The sequence below is a fragment of the Cyprinodon tularosa genome, unplaced genomic scaffold (genome assembly GCF_016077235.1).
Source record: "Cyprinodon tularosa strain WSP-4 unplaced genomic scaffold, ASM1607723v1 ctg194, whole genome shotgun sequence".
Classification (NCBI taxonomy): Eukaryota; Metazoa; Chordata; class Actinopteri; order Cyprinodontiformes; family Cyprinodontidae; genus Cyprinodon; species Cyprinodon tularosa.
Window position 1 is genome coordinate 597,816 of NW_024038699.1, and position 18,991 is coordinate 616,806.

General features: G+C 35.8%; 1 protein-coding gene across 6 annotated transcripts in view; it reads left to right on the plus strand.

Moving 5' to 3' along the window:
• Window positions 1-18,991, plus strand: part of LOC119782480 (rho GTPase-activating protein 44-like) — a 114,310-nt gene that overhangs the window by 72,486 nt on the left and 22,833 nt on the right. For all 6 annotated transcript variants that reach the window (XM_038283464.1, XM_038283465.1, XM_038283466.1 and 3 more), the window contains exons 7-16: window positions 973-1,090; window positions 4,897-4,965; window positions 5,057-5,138; window positions 6,841-6,968; window positions 7,332-7,443; window positions 10,575-10,656; window positions 10,753-10,833; window positions 15,921-16,034; window positions 17,598-17,689; window positions 18,011-18,191. In XM_038283464.1, the coding sequence (XP_038139392.1) occupies window positions 973-1,090; window positions 4,897-4,965; window positions 5,057-5,138; window positions 6,841-6,968; window positions 7,332-7,443; window positions 10,575-10,656; window positions 10,753-10,833; window positions 15,921-16,034; window positions 17,598-17,689; window positions 18,011-18,191 (1,059 nt within the window). The remainder of the gene's footprint in view (window positions 1-972; window positions 1,091-4,896; window positions 4,966-5,056; window positions 5,139-6,840; window positions 6,969-7,331; window positions 7,444-10,574; window positions 10,657-10,752; window positions 10,834-15,920; window positions 16,035-17,597; window positions 17,690-18,010; window positions 18,192-18,991) is intronic.

Consider the following 18,991-nt stretch of genomic DNA (forward strand, 5'->3'; position numbering starts at 1 on the left):
TGAAATCTGTGGGATATAGGAAGACTATCTGATCCAATCATAATAAAAGGCATTTCAATCAGTGGTATACTGTTACATAAATTGGTTATATCCATAACTCTACTTCCTGAACTTCAGCTAGCACCTTTGTAATCATGGTTACTGAAATGACTGACCTGGTTGAAAGCCAGAGAAGGCTGGACCTGTTTGAATCCATAGCCAAAACTCGGTCCAGGGAGACCGGGTCCTTGGAGGACGCAGCCTCTGAAATCGAACACACCCAATGTGTCTAGTAATGAAAGACAGGAAACAACGGTGCTGGCTAAAGTTCAGGAAGTAGTGAAGTTGGGCATATAGCCTATTGAAAGCATTTGAATACTTTAATTCTCTTGGGACAGGAGAATGTATGCAGTCTTTAACCAAAGATGTTGAATTTTAAAATAGAGAATCATCCTTTTTATACATTTCAGTTTACCGATGTTAGAAACACAGATGTTTATTTACAGTAAATTAGACAGCAGGAAAGGTAACTTACAGTAAAATTAATCAGTATCTTCTTCTGACAATGTTTTTTTTTACTAAAAAAATAGCCTTTTGTCTCACATTTACATGCATCATGCTGACTCAGTGTCATATCAGAGTTATCATAGTTAGTGACATGCAGGATGTTATGCAGTCCAGTCTGGCAGTTTTTAAAGTGACCCAAATATAAAGCAATTTCTCCCATCCTCCTGCTGTGCACTGAACTCCTCTGGCAGTGCTCCATATTATCTGCACTCAGACAGAGAGCCAGGCAGCCAGACATGCAGAGGAAGGACAGAAGAATCCGACAGACGAAATCAGAAAAGGAAATAGCCTAAAGATAGTTTTAGCAGCCTGTCATTCTTTGCCTCCTTTTAACAAATGACTTCCCCATAGCAGCTTTTTAGCCTTAAAACAATGTCCCGTGAGTATATATTTTGTAAAGACGAACATGTTCTTTTTTTCTCCCAGATATTACCAGTCTAACAAATCCTCGGGAATATCCAGCAATCTGCAGCCAACAGGAGCTAAGGCTGACCACCTCCGGGAGGAGATGGAGGAGGCAGCCAACCGCATGGAGATCTGTCGAGTCAGTGGATTTTATCTCAAATGTCAAAGGAAAAAAAAATGCAGTCTTGTGCAGGAGTATTTGCTTCTTTATAGATACCTTATTTCTGTTATAGTTTCTTTTGTCACAGTAAATTGAATAATATCATTAAACTAATTTAATATGAGACAAAGATAACCAGTTAAGCAGGTTATACATAATACCTTCTATTAGTCAGGGGAAAAAAAGAACTCCAAACGAACATGATACATACGAAAATAGGAATCATCCTCTTGTTAAATCACAAATATTATTTCATTATTATTATTGGTTTCTGCAGCTGAGTGCATATTCAAAATCCACAACCAGGCCTGAAAATCTGAAAGTCACTTTAAAAGTACCTGCCTGACAACAGGAAGTACAGGTGCTGGTCATAAAATTAGAATATCATGAAAAAGTAGATTGATTTCAGTAATTCCATTTAAAAAGTGAAACTTGTATATTATATTCATACATTACATACCAACTCATATATTTCAGATGTTTATTTTGTTTAATTTTGATGATTACAAATGACAACAAATGAAAATCTCAAATTCATCATATCAGAAAATTAGAATATTACTGAAGACCAATAAAAACAAAGGATTTATAGAAATGTTGGCCAACTGAAAAGTATGAACATGAAAAGTATGAGCATGTACAGCACTCAGTATTTAGTTGGGCCTCCTTTGGCCTGTATTACTGCAGCAATGCGGCGTGGCATGGAGTCGATAAGTCTGTGGCACTGCTCAGGTGTTATGATAGCCCAGGTTGCTCTAATAGTGGCTTTTAGCTCTTCTGAATTGTTGGGTCTGGTGTATTGCATCTTCTTCTTCACAATACCCCATAGATTTTCTATGGGGTTAAGGTCAGGAGAGTTTGCTGGCCAATTAAGAACAGGGATACCATGGTCCTTCAACCAGGTACTGGTAGCTTTGGCACTGTGTGCAGGTGCCAAGTCCTGTTGGAAAATGAAATCTGCATCTCCAAAAAGTTGGTCAGCTGCAGGAAGCATGAAGTGCTCTAAAACTTCCTGGTATGTGGCTGGTTGACCCTGGACCTCAGAAAACACAATGGACCAACACCAGCAGATGACATGGCACCCCAAACCATCACTGACTGTGGAAACTTTACACTGGACTTCAAGCAACGTGGATGAAGTGCCTCTCTTCTTTTCCTCCAGACTCTGGGACCTTGATTTCCAAAGGAAATGCAAAATTTACTTTCATCAGAGAACATGACTTTGGACCACTCACCAGCAGTCCAGTCCTGTTTCTCTTTAGCCCAGGCAAGACGCTTCTGACGCTGTCTGTGGTTCAAGAGTGGCTTGACACAAGGAATGCGACAGCAGAAACCCATGTCTTTCATACGTCTGTGTGTGGTGGTTCTTGAAGCACTCACTCCAGCTGCAGTCCACTCTTTGTGAATCTCCCCCACATTTTTGAATGGGTTTTGTTTCACAATCCTCTCCAGGGTGCGGTTATCTCTCTTGCTTGTACACTTTTTTCGACCACATCTTTTCCTTCCCTTCGCCTCTCTATTAATGTGCTTGGACACTGAGCTCTGTGAACAGCCAGCCTCTTTAGCGATGACCTTTTGTGTCTTGCCCTCCTTGTGCAAGGTGTCGATGGTCGTCTTTTGGACAACTGTCAAGTCAGCAGTCTTCCCCATGATTGTGTAGCCTATAGAACTAGACTGAAAGACCATTTAAAGGCTTTTGCAGGTGGTTTGAGTTAATTAGCTGATTAGAGTGTGGCACCAGGGGCCATCAATTTTGAACCTTTTCACAATATTCTAATTTTCTGATATGATGAATTTGAGATTTTCATTTGTTGTCATTTGTAATCATCAAAATTAAAGAAAATAAACATCTGAAATATATGAGTTTGTATGTAATGTATGAATATAATATACAAGTTTCACTTTTTAAATGGAATTACTGAAATCAATCAACTTTTTCATGATATTCTAATTTTATGACCAGCACCTGTAGGCTAAAGGAGCTCCAAACAACACATACTCCCCCTTCCAGCCAAGAAAGAGTTACAGAGAACTTCAGAGGCTTTCGGATTCCAGTCAAAAGAGCTTTCTATAAATGTAGAAAACAGAAATAAGCAAGAACTAGCCAACCTAAAAAAACAAGTTTGTTCACAAACAAAGCAAAATGCAGCTCAGGTTTAACCTAGTTTTGTTTAGGTTGAAATTCATGATTCAACATGAAGAAAGTGAGCGGACCATTAAAGAGTTTGAACCATTACTGACCCAGTAGGACTGAAAGCTGCATCTCATTCCGTTCGGTGTAAAACTAGAATAATCTTAAAAAGAAGTAGATACTTCCATAAAAAGCATGGTGGCCAAAACGTGGTGATATTGAGCAGCTTTGAAAACTGGCGGAATGGCTGACAGAGAAACTTTAAGGCGAAGGTCCAGCTTTTAGCTGGTGAACATTAAAGGGGAATTTTGTTTTTTTTACATTGGGCCCTTGATTTTACGTTATTACTTCATGTTCTACTCACCAATATGAGTTTTGTGTCATTTGGAGCCATTCTGAAGATATTCCGTTAGGTTATATCCAAGTAACGTCTTCCTATGGGCAAATGACTTGAAGGCACAAACTAAACTGTTCATAATTTATTCTTTCTGGTACGCCAGAATTCATAACATGTAGGAGAATCAATGTCCCCCAGACAACCATGGTTATATTTTTTATATTTATATCTTTTAAAAACAAAGCGGTGTATGCATGACGTCATCCGTGTGCCGGACTGGAGTTGTTTTTTTTTTTTCCAAAAAAAAAAACTTTATTTGACCAATGTACATTACACCAGGTGGCTACACTCTACCCCTTCTATTCATTCTAGCTAATCTTAGAGGGCGAGATCATCTGTGGTAGTAGCACTAGACATCTTCTAGGCATGTTAGTAAAACCAGCAGCAGTTCAGTGGACAGGATGAATGAACGGTAGCCGACACGCACGGATGACGTCATACACACCTCACTTTATTTAAAAAAAAATAGAAATATAAAGAATACAACCGCAGATGTCTTGGGGACAGTGATTCGCCTACATGTAATGAATGCTGGCGTACCATAAAGAACAATTTATGAACAGTTTAGTTTGTGCCTTCAAGTCGTTTGCCCATAGATAGGTAGACTTTACTTGGATATAACCTAACGGAATATCACAAAACTCATATTGGTGAGTAGAACATGATGTAATAATGTAAAATCAAGGGCCAAATGTAAAAAAACGCCCTCCCCTTTAACCCAGATGAATTAAACTCACCTGATTTACAGAGTAGAACAACAATCAGAAGCAGAGAAGAAAGTCAATTTCTGAATGGCTCCAAAAAATTTTTAAGATTTTGGGTAGTCTAACCAAAGTCTGGATTTAAAACCAGTTGAAATATTGTGGTTTATTTTTTAAACAGGCTGTTAATGTCTAAACACAAATGTGACTGATTTCAAAAGTGAACTAAAGTTTCCCAAAACTGCTATAACTTGATTTTAACCAGTTATTGTAAACGTTTAAACGCGGTTAGGATGCAATTTAAATTTTTTTTTTACATGGATCCATTTTGGTTTGGAAGTTTTTACTACATTAATAGGTGAGATTTATAATTTACATCTCAATGACTGCATTTACTCCAGTTATTATTGTTAGTTTATTTATTACAGCAGTATGTTTTACTGTTCTCCAAGGAAAGCTTTTATCTTACATGAAGGCAATAATATTCTGCATATTGCTTCTAGTTTACTGGTTGGTGCGAATTGTTGTTTTGACAAAATGCTTTCTTTCCGCCCAGGATCAGTTATCAGCAGACATGTACAGTTTTGTGGCCAAAGAAATAGACTATACAAGCTACTTCCAGACAGTAAGTGCAACACATGGACAGCTGTGATGTTATTGTCCAATCCAGCTATACCCTGCTGACCCTTTGGTCTCTGAATGTTTTTTCTGTTCAGTTGATAGAAGTCCAAGCAGAGTACCACAGGAAATCATTAGAGCTCCTCCAGAGTGTGCTGCCACAGATCAAAGCTCATCAGGGTGAGTTTGAGTTTACAGTTTGTGATTCCGCCTCTGTTCATCTCTGTGGCATTTTTGTTACACTGGCATCTCAATTTTCAATTCAGTAAAGGATTAAACAGCAAGAGACCAGAATAATCTGTATGAAAGTCTTCCTTTGGTAGCATATTACCAGATTTAGCCTTTAGTGTTTGATTTCACTGATTTCTATTTGTGACTTGGAAAGGTTTATTTTCAGTACTTTCTTTCACCCATTTAAATAAGCTTTGAAAACATTACATTTAAATTTCGGCCAAAATGCAGGATATTTGTTAGAATAATGAGTAAAGACAGGAGAAATTTGTAAAATAAAGATACAAAATAATCAATTGCAACATGGAAAATCTTAGGAAACTTGCTTTTGCTATATTTCTGGGTATGCAAGAGTGAGGCTCTTACTATATATAGATAGATAGATAGATAGATAGATAGATAGATAGATAGATAGATAGATAGATAGATAGATAGATAGATAGATAGATAGATAGATAGATAGATAGATAGATAGATAGATAGATAGATAGATAGATAGATAGATAAAATTTATCAGAAGATTGTTGGTGGGTTTGAATTTAGCCCTTAATTTAGCCTCAGATTAGGCTCTAACCATCTGGATTTATCTTCGCCAACTCCTCGCACCAGCTGCTTGACCCCATAAAGATGTAATATGACATATCTGTGCTTTGTGTGGAGACCTTTAAACAAGATTGAGGGAGAAAAGAAATCATTGTTGTGATGAGAAAGAGATGCACACTTTCAAATTTAGAAAATAGTTTTCTCTGTTGTAAATGTTTACATTTGGATATCATCCACACAGGAATTTGCCCAGTTTGATCATTAGAATATGATCTGCATATTGATGAAGGCAAACTTACAAAATAAAGGTTTTCACACGCTGTCAGCTGAATTTCAAACACAAATCGCTTTTACACCTTTTTTGTCTGCATGGGTTTTAAAACGCTCTAACCTTCTGAAGATCAAGCCTTCAGTGTCCTATGTGGACGCTAAATAAACCCTTTGAAAATACAGTGGAATTTTGAAGCATTGTTTTGTTTTTTTATCTCCTTTATTAGACAAAGACAGTTATTCTGAAGACTAGTATCTAAAAATTGAATTTGATAGTCGAGGTTTCTGGCTAATCTAATTCTATCTCATTTTATTTCACTTCCCTTGATTGACTGCATAGTTTAAAGTTAATATAATGCGTTCAATAATTTTTAAGCATCTGGAAACTTTAGTTTAAAGGATAAATACTTTATAAATAGGATAATTTTTTTACTTGTGTTTAAATGGATCATTAACATGAAGAATTATTGCATTTCAAACTTAAAGACTAATACTGATTTTTTAAGACTATCCAGGAGCTTTACTTTGAAAGTCCAAACTTTAAACCAACCCCTTTAACAACAAATTAAAGCTGTTTTTTTTATAGCAGGTTGATTGAAAACATCTTTGAATCCTCAATGGCAGGAAGTCTGCTGCCCAGTCTTGGTCATTTTAATATTTTGGTCATTTCTTTGCCTAGATTGTTATGCAAAAGCGCTATTTGGGGGAAATGAAGAAACATTTTGAAGGCAATTAATTAATTTATGCAGCACATTTTTTAAATACTTGTTAATAGCATTCAGGATTATTACAGCAGAACCAGGGCTGATAATGAAACCAAGTTGTGTGTGTCTGACAGAGACCTGGGTGGAAAAGCCGTGCTACGGGAAACCCTTAGAGGAGCACTTAGCGCTCAGTGGGAGAGATGTTGCCTTCCCTATCGAAGCCTGTGTCACTATGCTGCTGGAGTGTGGCATGCAGGAGGAGGTAAACAAGCCACATGCATCTAAAAACACATCAACAGAAAGGGAAGCATTACTGTAGGTTGAGTCAGTCCTAATTACTGAAGAAACTGCAAATGATGTTCACACCTAAACATTTCTCAACCTGAAAGAAAAAAGAATCCCTCTAGGTTCAATTATGAAAGAGCAAGGAATATTATCCTGGTTTTACTTTCTAGGAGTGTAGAGTTTTACGCCTCCACAGCTTCTTTAAAGTTTTTTTATGGAAGATATTTTTTTTTACTGAGGCAAACTGTTATGATACCCCCCACAGACACACACAAACAGATAAATGGGTGATACACAGCTAGTTAATCAAATATCACAGCTTGATGTTTGATGTTTTCAGGGTTTGTTCAGAATCGCTCCTTCAGCCTCCAAACTGAAGAAGCTGAAGGCGTCTCTGGATTGTGGTGTGTTGGACGTTCAGGAGTTCTCTACAGACCCACACGCCATCGCAGGTCAGTTATCAGCAGGGTTTTCACACACAGCACCTTCCACACTCGCTGATATTAATATGTAAACAGAAGAAATTACCGTATATTGAAAATTTTCCTCAGTAGTACAAGCTCACCCTAAAAATCCATTATGTTGGTGAGATTTTCTGGTATCCTCAAATGATTCTTAGGCCCCAAATTTTTCATGGGGGAAATAAGACACAGAAGTTAACACACAATAGATGTGTGTTGCACTTTATGAGTAAAGTAATAGCAACAAAAAATAATTATTTGCCCAAATTTGCTCATATAGAGAGTCAGATAAATTATTGTTGCATGTTTTTCCACTGCATACAGTCAATAGAAGGATTGGAAAGGTAAAATACAGACTCCAAAGCTCACTGTTACAAAATAACAATAGAGGGTGGTATCCTGCGGTCCCCAAGTCTCCATTAGATGCTATCTCTCGACCAACTTTGAAAAATTAAGAAAGTGTAAAGTTAGCTACTCTACTTCCTGGATCATCCTCGGTATTGACAATCCTCGGTGGTAATAATCCTCTGGGATTATTAAAGTATGTCAGATCTGATCTTATCTGATCTAGTATAGGATGATGATGCTCTGGGTCTCTTTCTCTTTCATTTCATAAACAAAAAGGTCTTCAGATTAACAGGACATTTTAACTAATAATTTGGTAGACTCACAAAATGGGTCATCTTTGGGTCTTTGAACAGGTTAGTTATACTAAATCAAACAAGATCCAGTTCCCCAGAACTTCCTCCATGGCTGGAGGATGGGTTGGCTTCCAGTTTGGGCACCTTTATATTCACAGAAAGGAAGGACTTTCCTTTGTTTGCTTTACACTTTCATCTACGCAGTCAAACATAATAATTTAAATCTAACCACAACTTTCTCCAAGACTCTGCTCTTTTATATTCTAATATAACAGAGAAATATCAGAGTATCATTCTCTAGAGGGTCTGTAGCGGGAGGATCTGTTTTCTATGTGTTGTTTTCAGTTCATTGCTTTTAAGTCAGAGCCATGATGGACTACAAAAGAAAGAAAAGCTTTTAAGGTGCTGTTATTGATCTTTTTTATGACAGCCATGCTTTTTGCTGCAGCTGTACAATGCTGCTGTCAAAGAAAAAAACACTTATCAAGAATAAGACAAGCTGGGAAACATGTTAAAACTTGTTAATGAAGCTTCCTTTTAGACATCCACAGACATGTTATTTCATCATTTCAAAATTATACTTTGTAAAAGAAATATCATATTATCATATTGTAAAAGGATCTAAAATCATTTAATTTAATTACATTTTCAGGTGTTATTTCTGGCCGCCAAAACACATAAAAAAGTCTACACTTTAATATTATTCATCCGTATATGATTTTTTTTGTATAGCTATCAAGATTATATAGAAATCTATTCATAATCATTACATATTGACTCTATCAGAGATCGTGATGTTACAATAGGAACTGATAAAAAATTGGGTTTAATTAGATTTTAACTGAAAATTAATTAGACACTTTTTAAAATTAAATTAAACACTTTTTTAATTAAACTTTAACCGCCATGAAACACGAAGGTCAAAATTTGAAACTATAAATATCTCAATGTGTCATTTATACATGATTATTTTATTTTTAAAGTTTATCACACATCCTTAAAAATTGTTGAAATCCGAAATTAAAATTCAACCATACATTTCAGTCGGTGGGGCTTCGATATGCTTGGTGATTGGTTTAAATTAAGTAGGTTAACCAATCAGAGGTTTAAAAAATGCCTTTTAAATTTATGAATTGTACTTTCTGTGACCCAAAATACAGATTTAAGATGTTTCTAGGTGAGTTAATGTTTGTTAATCTAAGATATCTGATTGTTTTTTCAACATTTCTCTTAATTTCAAGAGCTCTGGCAGATTGTGTTAAACCTACATAGTTGTAGAGGCCTAATGACATCCTACCTCCTCTGTTCTAATACAGTAATGTGTCCGATGTGTTACAGTCATCTAGAGAAATGCTAAATGCTTAAAAGCTGGGTCTGTGTGGCATGAAACCTACCTTATAATGCTAAATAGAGTGTTATAAACTATTCAGCCAAAGTTATGCCAGGACCCTGCTGATGCTATTTTTCTGCATTTACACACGCCTGTTACATAAAGAACATTAATAAATTTAGTAACAAAAACCTTTTTTTTTTACCTTAGAAGCAGAATGGCTGAGTAGCATTGATAGCATGGAAACTTCTGACCAACATTGATATATATATATATACGGTATATATATATATATATATATATATATATATATATATATATATATATATATATATATATATATATATATATATATATATATATATATATATAACAGAACATTTTGTCTCTTTTTCTTATCATGATCCCTGTGGTCTGAGATTTGAAGCAAAATGTCCTTGATATATAAGAGACAAAAAGGCTTGTTTTCTTTTCAGCATAATAGTGTTGGAGGTGAAAATTATGTGGATGAAAGAACTTTTACAAAATGGGGATAATTGAGCACATTTTCTCTCTCTGGATAAGCTTTAATATGGAAACTTACAAAAGAGCACAGCAACAAATGAAAAGAGACCTAAAGTGAGAAGCCCCGGAGGTGGCAGATCGCGTATCAACAAGCCACATGATTAATAAAATAGAAAAGTGCTTTTTCTCTCCCAGTCTGCTTTGTTTGGTTGTGATTAACATGAGAAAGAAAATCTGTTTTCAGAGTTGTTTTAATATAAATAAAGCACCCTGAAATTGAGATGCCATTTAGGTTGTCGTCAGAAAGCATTTACTCCTCATAATGATTGTTCATTTTTTACCTAAAAGACCTTGATTTGATGGTAAATACTGAATATGCTTCAGTTTACAATCAAATGGACCAAAAAGAAAGTTTAAAACTCATGAATTATATATATTAAAGCAACAAAGCACCAGAATTTAATCAGAGAGCCTTTGTATGCAACTAGGGGGAGGTACAGTAGAAACTTGTAAAGTCATTAGGTCATAGGGCCCCTTTAAACTGTTTCTGTATTTTATCTATAATGTGCCACAAACACTTAGAGGCATGTCTTTGTTTTTTGGCATGCATTCAAAAAATAAAAAATGCATTTTTTTCTTCCCTTCAGGTGCTCTAAAGTCATACCTGCGTGAACTCCCTGAACCTTTAATGACCTTTGAGCTCTACAATGATTGGATCCAGGCCTCAAAGTTTGTATCTTCACAAAATAGCATCATCATCCCAAAGTTTAAAACCCTTTACTCACATGTCTGTTCAAATGTGTGCCTTTTGTTGTTGTTTTGCAGCATCCAAGACCAGGAAAAGAGACTGCAGGCTCTGCTTGGTGCCTGTGAGAAGCTGCCGTCTGCAAACAACAACAACTTCAAGTTGGTCTTAGTTCTTATGTTTGGCTCCTCAGGCTCTTTACTAGGTTCTCCTTATTCAACTCATGGTTATACCTGTGTATTAACAGCAATAAAATAAAATAGTCGAGGAAGGATTATGAATAAGGGACTAGAGCTTCCTACATTAAAAACATAAACTTTGATTGGATATTATATATTACAGTTTTGCTTTGGCTGAAATTTATTTTCTGTTTTTTATATTTTATTTATCATTGATATTTATTTAAATCTTTTACCTGTGCTGTTTTATTTTTAGAGCACCGTATGTAGGTTTTTCATGACTTGAAGCGCTTCTTTGTGTTTTTATTTGTTTATTTATTATTAGGATCCCCATTAGCTGTGCTTTACACCCAGCTACTCTTCCTGGGGTCCAGATAATTAAAATACAGTATACAATGTAATGTCATAAACATGTTTTACAGATGACAAATATTATATACATATCAATAAGACTGAACATTCATCAAAAAGGGGAAAGGTGCAATTTAAAATTTTAACATTTTATGAATAAGTTACAATACATTAGAATATGAAACTATTTCATTTATAGATAAGTTGCTCCTAAAAACTTCTTAAGTTGCATTTTAAAGGCAGATTTATGTACAATTTTTATGAGAATTAATGGCAATGAGCAAATTTGCATTTGAGAAAATTAGTTTTCGCCCTAGAAATTACAAATCGTGATTGACAGCTGGTGTGGCTCTGTGACTGACTGCGGCGATCTGCTTTCTTTATATTAAGGAAAAATGACTGTTGAATAATATTACAGTCGAATACAAAACATTGTTTTAATTTGTAGGACACCAGAGAAGAAGTGAAAATTGCAGCACTGTCTCACACTAATCGTACGATCAGGTCACACTAGTCACACCTAGAGGTGAATCAGAGTTGAAAAGCTTCTTAACGTGGAAATCAACCAAAAGTCAAAGTGGAGATTCGACCTTCTAGCTGTGCTATAAATAGTAGCTCTCCAGACTGACCTCCAACCTTATTTTAGATCCCTTTTATTAATCTGATATATACCCCACTGCATGTTAATTCCATGAACTGAGTTTTCTGTGACCTGTTTGTGGCTCTCCAACTCTTTCATAGCTGTTATAATGAATAAGATCCACAGTAGGTAATCTTTTGGACACAATATGTAAAGTGAAGAAATTCATCCCAGCTTGCCTATGAGAAATTATTGTGTCAAGCTAACGGTAAGCTTGAGATACTATCTCTGTTGTTTATTTGTTTGTTCTGATTTAAAATGCACATCTCTGCTCTTTAGATGTTTTGGAAAGAGCATAAATCTGCAGTCATAATAAAACCTTTTAATTCCTTTATGGTAGTAAGAATAAGGAAAAGATCAAAACGTGCAGAAAAATAACTGATCACAACTTCTTCATCAGGTTTTAGATATATGATAAATTTAGAAAATATCCTTTATGTCATTTTCTGTCCGATTTAATTGGCGAATGTTGTTTTTTTATACCTGAGGGGAATAATCTGGGTTTGTCTTGTGATCAAAAGATGAAGAGATGTAAGCTGTGATAAGAGTGAAGAGAGGAGAGAGAGGATGAAAATAAAGGGTTGCTGTGGAATCTCACAGATTGGACGAATTCCTGACAGCAGATCTGTCGGAAGATTGTTGTTCAAAGTGATGAGCTGCTGGATGTTCATTTGGAAATTACTTAGATTATAGTTCTCTCAACCTGCGGCTTTATGCTTCACAAAAGTCCTCCCTAAATAAGATTAGAATACCCAAATAAGTGCTTGATTTTATTTACATATTTCCAAACAAACAATCTCACTTATTGTGTATTTAACAGCATGTAAATATATCAGATGACTACATTTAATTTGGAATACTCAACTTGAATTAAAGCATGCATTTTAATGTTATGCATTTATTTTCCTTTTAGATATAAAAATGTTTAAAGGCATTTCACATCTTTAATTTGACTAAAATCAGATACTTCCTGTAATCCTAATGACCATAGATTAGTTATCATACCCATGATAATTTGTCTAATAATCCTTTGTTTAATTTATTTTACCCTACAAAAAAGGGATAGATCTATCTTTATTCTGGGTAAATAAGCATCACCGCTGCTCTCTGAAAAGGGGGGGGGCTCAATGGAGTTCATTAAATCCAAACGTCACATATTGCATTAACACATAATTGTATTTGCCAATCAGCAAAGAGCAGCCAGCTTCCCGACCCGCCCCTCCTCCATAAGCCCTAAGAGGCTGAGCCTCACTGGAAGTAACGTATTTTGGGCGTACTATCCAATCAGGGCTTTGATTTCTCACTGACTGAGGCACAAACCTCCACAGGGATTCCTCATAGAGGCTGATCTTCTGCATCCTGCCGCTTCAGAGCAGAGGGGAGGCCATGTTCAAGCGCTGATTAATGAGCAACATACTTATACTCATACACGTTCTCATGAAATCAGGTGCATTGTAGTGCATAATTATTGTAGTTCAATGACAAAATTTATAAAGTTTGACAATGCATATTTTACCAATAAGTTTAAGAAAACTACAGGGGAGGTTTATCCTCACTAGTATTCAATGAGAAATTGCCACTGATAAGCATATATCCACCTATGTTTACCTTAGCAGCAGAGGGCTAGCCGGATTGGGGCTACTGTGGTAATGTGACTTTGCTTTGGTGTATTTATCACTTCATCTTCGTCCCACTATTACCTATTGGTATGGCATAAAAAAGTGAGATCCTGGATACTTGTGGCTGAAATGAACCACCTCTGCAGCACAGCTAAGCTCAGTCATAGAGGCGTAGTGGAACCTGGCTCATCCGAGTTCCTCCTGGCTGCCTCTTGTTCAGAGATTTTTTTTAGGAGCCTCCAAACCCAGAACTCCCTGGAGGAGCTACGTTTTTAATTAAGTTCAGGAAACCATTTTTACAACCGTGTTACATAAATCCATTTAAGCCAAAGAGAACTGAGGACCAAACATATCAGTCTTAAAAGCTTGTGGTGATTTATTCAAAGATGTGCAAATGGATAATTACATGACATCTTAACAACCACTCAGCCTCAATAAAACAGGGAGTCTTATACCACACATTCATACAAATATTGGTCAGGCTTTAGATTCTATGACAATTGAAATCCAAAGAGTTTTTATTCTTAACAATCAGTAATTTATATATTTTTTTTAAATGAGCTTAATAATGTAATGATGTCAGGAATGGGGGAGGGCTTCATATTCTGTAGGTTTTTTTGTATGAATAACAGCTATTTTGTGCAACAATGACCTGCATTAAATGGGTGAACCAGATTTTTTAATTTGTTTGTATATTTAAAAATGTTCCATATTTATTGATATTGTCAACTTGTGTTTTCTTCAATAGTTTGGGGTAAGAACTAAAAGCTGATATTTTCAAAGAAACATGGTGCAGAAGGGAAAGATTCATTTGAGTAAAAGGTTTCAGTTTATGACATGACTGACAATGAGATTAAAAAAGTAAAATTTTTTCTACATTGTTAAAATTATTATGAAAAGGGGATATTGACCATTGGAAGGGCTATATTCTAAAAGAATATAATTTTGTTTATTTTTTGGATATTTCTGTGTATTTTAATTCTGTCTTATGTAGACTTCTGAGCTGAATAGCTATTTTTTCTTTTTTGTGGATAGGACACACACACACACACACACACACACATATATATATATATATATATATTTATTTCTGCTCCTTTTTAGTCATGAATTCTTCTATTTGTTATATTAACTTCATATTTATTATTTAGTTAATGATATAAAAAAAATGAAACAAACTGTGTCCAACTCCAAAAATTGGATTTCCTCTACAAGTAAAGCTTCTTTTGGGGCAGTTCTTAAAGTCATTGAGGTAGGCAAACCCCCTGATCAAAGTAAGCTATGGCTAGTTCTTGGGGGTAAACAGAAATATTATTAATGAGAAGGAAAATTAAGATGTTCAGAACAAACAACAAAATACAGTATTTATCTTACTGGATGGCCAATAGGCATGTTAAACTAATTGGAGCCTAATAATAGTTATCTAACAGGATCAACAAACAGTATAGATAAACTGAGAGTTTTGGTTTTTAGGTTTCAAATTTGACTCCTGTGATTGGGTAGGTATTGCTCATATTAATGAGAAGGAAATAAAGCCATAGATAGTAAATACAGAACTACTAAATCTTGGGAGTAGAAATTTAGAAAAGCTTAAAAACTGATTATTCTTAAAACAGCATTAAAAACTACAAAGTGGGCTGGCCCTCATTGATCCATCGATATATCACATCTCTGTGCTTCCACTGACAGGCTCACACAAAATAGATGCTATATTTGCTTTTGTTTTATAGGTAACTATTTATGACATCTCTCACAACATGAATTTCATTGAGCTTTTCTGCTTCTTCAGGGTTTAAAAATTCAGCTTTTCCTCTTAGAGAGAAATATGACACTGCTATTAGTTAGTCAAGCTTCTTATGGCTGATTTGCATCCTGATCCCTGATTGGTTGTTGACTATCTTTCCGCTCTCTGCTGATTGCAGACAGACAGGAGAAGATCACAGCCTGTCCATCGCGATACTCTGCAGAGCATTAGTACTGTTTAGTTACTTAATTAGGCAGGGTTGATTTTAGGGGGCTAGCATTTGTTTGGGGGATACTGCCCCCCCATCTGACCTTGCAGAAATCATTACAGAGAGTAGATGTTATAAACAACATCTGCAAAGATCCCATTAGCATTGGGGGTTTAACCCTTTACAATGCCCTCACTAGCTCTTTCCCATCCTTCAACTACGCTTATGGGTTTTAATTTCTCCCAGCATCAGAAGATTTAATCAGTCTGCCTATCAGCAAAGCAACAGGATTGAACAATGAGATATAGATGGATTTAGCTTGTTTTCTTTTTACAAGTTTTTTTCCTCCACTAAATGTTTCTCTTCATCGTCCATTGAGGAGAACCCGTGTTTAGATGACAGGTTGAAACCATTGCATAGAATTTTGTTGACAACTGGAGAAATTCTGCAAAGTTATACAGTTAGGATTGCTTTAGTAACTGATAGCTTCGTTTTCTACTCTGACAGGTACTTGATCAAGTTCCTCTCCAAACTGACTGAATACCAGGATGTGAACAAGATGACTCCTGGAAATATCGCCATCGTCCTGGGCCCCAATCTGCTGTGGACCCACGATGAAGGGTGAGAAACCAGAGATAATCTTACTGAAAACCAGGCCTGAACTACAGGAAGAGTTGTTTTTTTTTGCGTCGATCTTGGGTTTTGGTTTAGATTTAACCTGCAACTGGATTTATCACCAAGACTTCAGTGATATGTTTTATTTATGCTTAAAATCCTTCATTAGCAAAACACAATGCAATGTAAAGGTGCTGCTTATAAAGTATGCTAAATTAGGATACATAGACAGTGATTACACGCATCCCTACATATAAAAAAAATTATATGCACACAATTAGTTATAGCAAAATTAACTCCGTTAATGAAAGAGGCCTACAATATGATCTACTGTATGACAGTAGCACTAGCACTTAAGGGTAAATTATTTGGGTCAAGTGAGCAAAACTTCATAAATATTACAAAATACTAAATATTGTTTTTAAGGTACTAAATAAAGTCTACAATACAAATGCAAACTAATCTTTATTCTTTATTATTGTGTTGGTAACTTCTTATTCTTGATGAAATGATCCCCCAGCCACAATTCCTCAAACATATCAATATTTGATGTCTAATTAAATGTATAGGTTTAAAAAGATCTGCCCTCCACTTTAAAATAAATGCACATGCACAACCCTGTACCCGCTCCGGAGAGGGAACGCCTATTAAACGCGTGTGAGAGCATGCACAAGCGTGCACAAGCGTGCACGAGCCCATTTCTCCTCGTGCCCGCTCTGTTTAAAAGCTGCTGTTTGCATCGATCCTACCAGCTTACTTTCCAAAAGATTTGCAATTTTTCCACTATGTCAGACTCACCACTGGTAAGTGGGAATGGGGACGAGCACGTAGGACGGCCTTACGTAAACATATCACCAGAATGATTGACAATTATTTATTTAATATTTATTTATTTACTGTTGGTCTGTTAACGTAATTTAAGTTTTAAACGATCATTCATATTGTCTGATAATACGGTATGTTAAATATATGATTGATTACAGCCATAACAATATTTCATATCATGTTATCCTGAGGAGACAGTTCAGGTGTGAAAGACTGATGCTTGGGAATGTGATAACAATCTCAAAAGTTCACAAAAAATTATTAGAAACGGAAAAAAATGTTTAAATCTATGTTTTAAATTCAAGTTGTTTCCTTTCCCTTACTTAGGGTCTTAGATAACATGGGTGTGGAATGATGACTAACAGCTTTTATTTCAGTTTCGCAAATATTTGTAGCTTCAAATCCTTTTTTCTCATGCAAATTTTTTTCTGTTCATTTCTTTTCAGTTAAGAAAACAAGGGTTAAATAAATGCCCAAATTTAACTCCATACAGATCAACTTAATCATTATATCAAGAACGCTGTCTTACTTTTGACATTTTGAAGAGAAAAAGAAGCGCAGTATAGCTGCATCGTATTTACACACCAAGGAAAAACTACCAGTGTTAACTTTACTTCAATCAACCCATGTATTAAAAATCACTTCCATTTTTTCAGTACTTTTGTGATGTAGAAATGTGTTTATTATAATGTGAGTGACCTTGATTCAACATGAATATAAGTGTTTCCTGTCTGTTTACTTTAGGAACATCACAGAGATGATGACGACAGTTTCCCTTCAGATCGTTGGTATCATTGAGCCCATCATCCAGCACGCCGACTGGTTCTTCCCCGGAGGTGAGGGGAAAATGAACAGGATGAAATACGGGCTATGATTGCCATGGACATGAGTAATTGGAATAAACACCACAAAGACTAAAAGTGTGTCATTCAGAATATTCTGATCAGATTCAGCAGGTTCACATTTAGACTGAAATATGTTCAGATAAAAAACAAAAAGGAATCCGATTCTGCTGAATACACGGACACAATTAATTAGGATAAAAGGCTAAAAGGACAAAAAGAATTGTCTTTGAAATCATCCCAATTCTTAGTTCTTACTAAATCTCAAGTTTTGAGTCTCGTCTCTGATTCTTATTTGTATATTGTTTTTAAAAGAAATTGAGTTCAATGTCACAGGAAACTATGGCAGTCCAGTCCACACCAACCACAACGCAAACTATAGCTTGATGCCGTCGCCGGATATGGATCAGATGGATCGCAGACAGAACGACCAGAGCCGGCGGCCGCTGAGCGTGGCCACTGACAACATGATGCTCGAGTTCTACAAGAAAGACGGGTACGATTATGTCATCTCGAGTCAAATCTAATTTATTAATAAGTCTTTAATTTACAGACAGTTTGTATAAATGGCCTTAAATCTACGATCTGTATGTTGCTGTGCAAATTTTTTCATTTCAGAATAAACTTGTTTATTCTGCAAAATTTGACGCATGACAACGCTAGTGCTGCCCTCTATGGGTTGACGGGTGGCTACTGCATTATAATTTTCCTGTTGGTCTGCGGGCAGCTTTATGCTTTTACACGTGGTTTAGTTATACTTTGAGTATCTAGATTTTTCTCAAAATCTTCTATAAGACTGAAGCTGGAAAAGCAAAATAGGATCATAGTAACTCGTGATCTCTGGGTTTGGTTATTTATGAAGAACTAGGGCATTGCTCTGACCGATTTATGTACTTTATAAGAGTTATCTCATACTGCAAATACCAATGCTTTTATGTAATTTTATATTGGAGTTGTCAAAATTTCTGAAATTTCATCATTTCTGGAACTAAAAGAGAGAAAGGTGTTTCATGCATGTGCATGCAGCCTCCTGGACTAATGGCCATTCTAACACATGAATAAGTCTGGTCTAAATGACACCACTGAACCTTTGGGCACATGTTTAGGGTTTTTACACTGCTGGAGCTACACCCCAACTCAATTCTCAGGTCTTTTGAAGCCTCTAATAGTTTCATTCAGCTTCCCATCAACTCTAACCACCTTTAGTTTCTTACTGAAGTGTTTCCACAGCATGATGATGCCACCTCCTGGTTTCACAAAGTGGGGAGTTGTCTCATCTGTTAAGTATAGTAAATT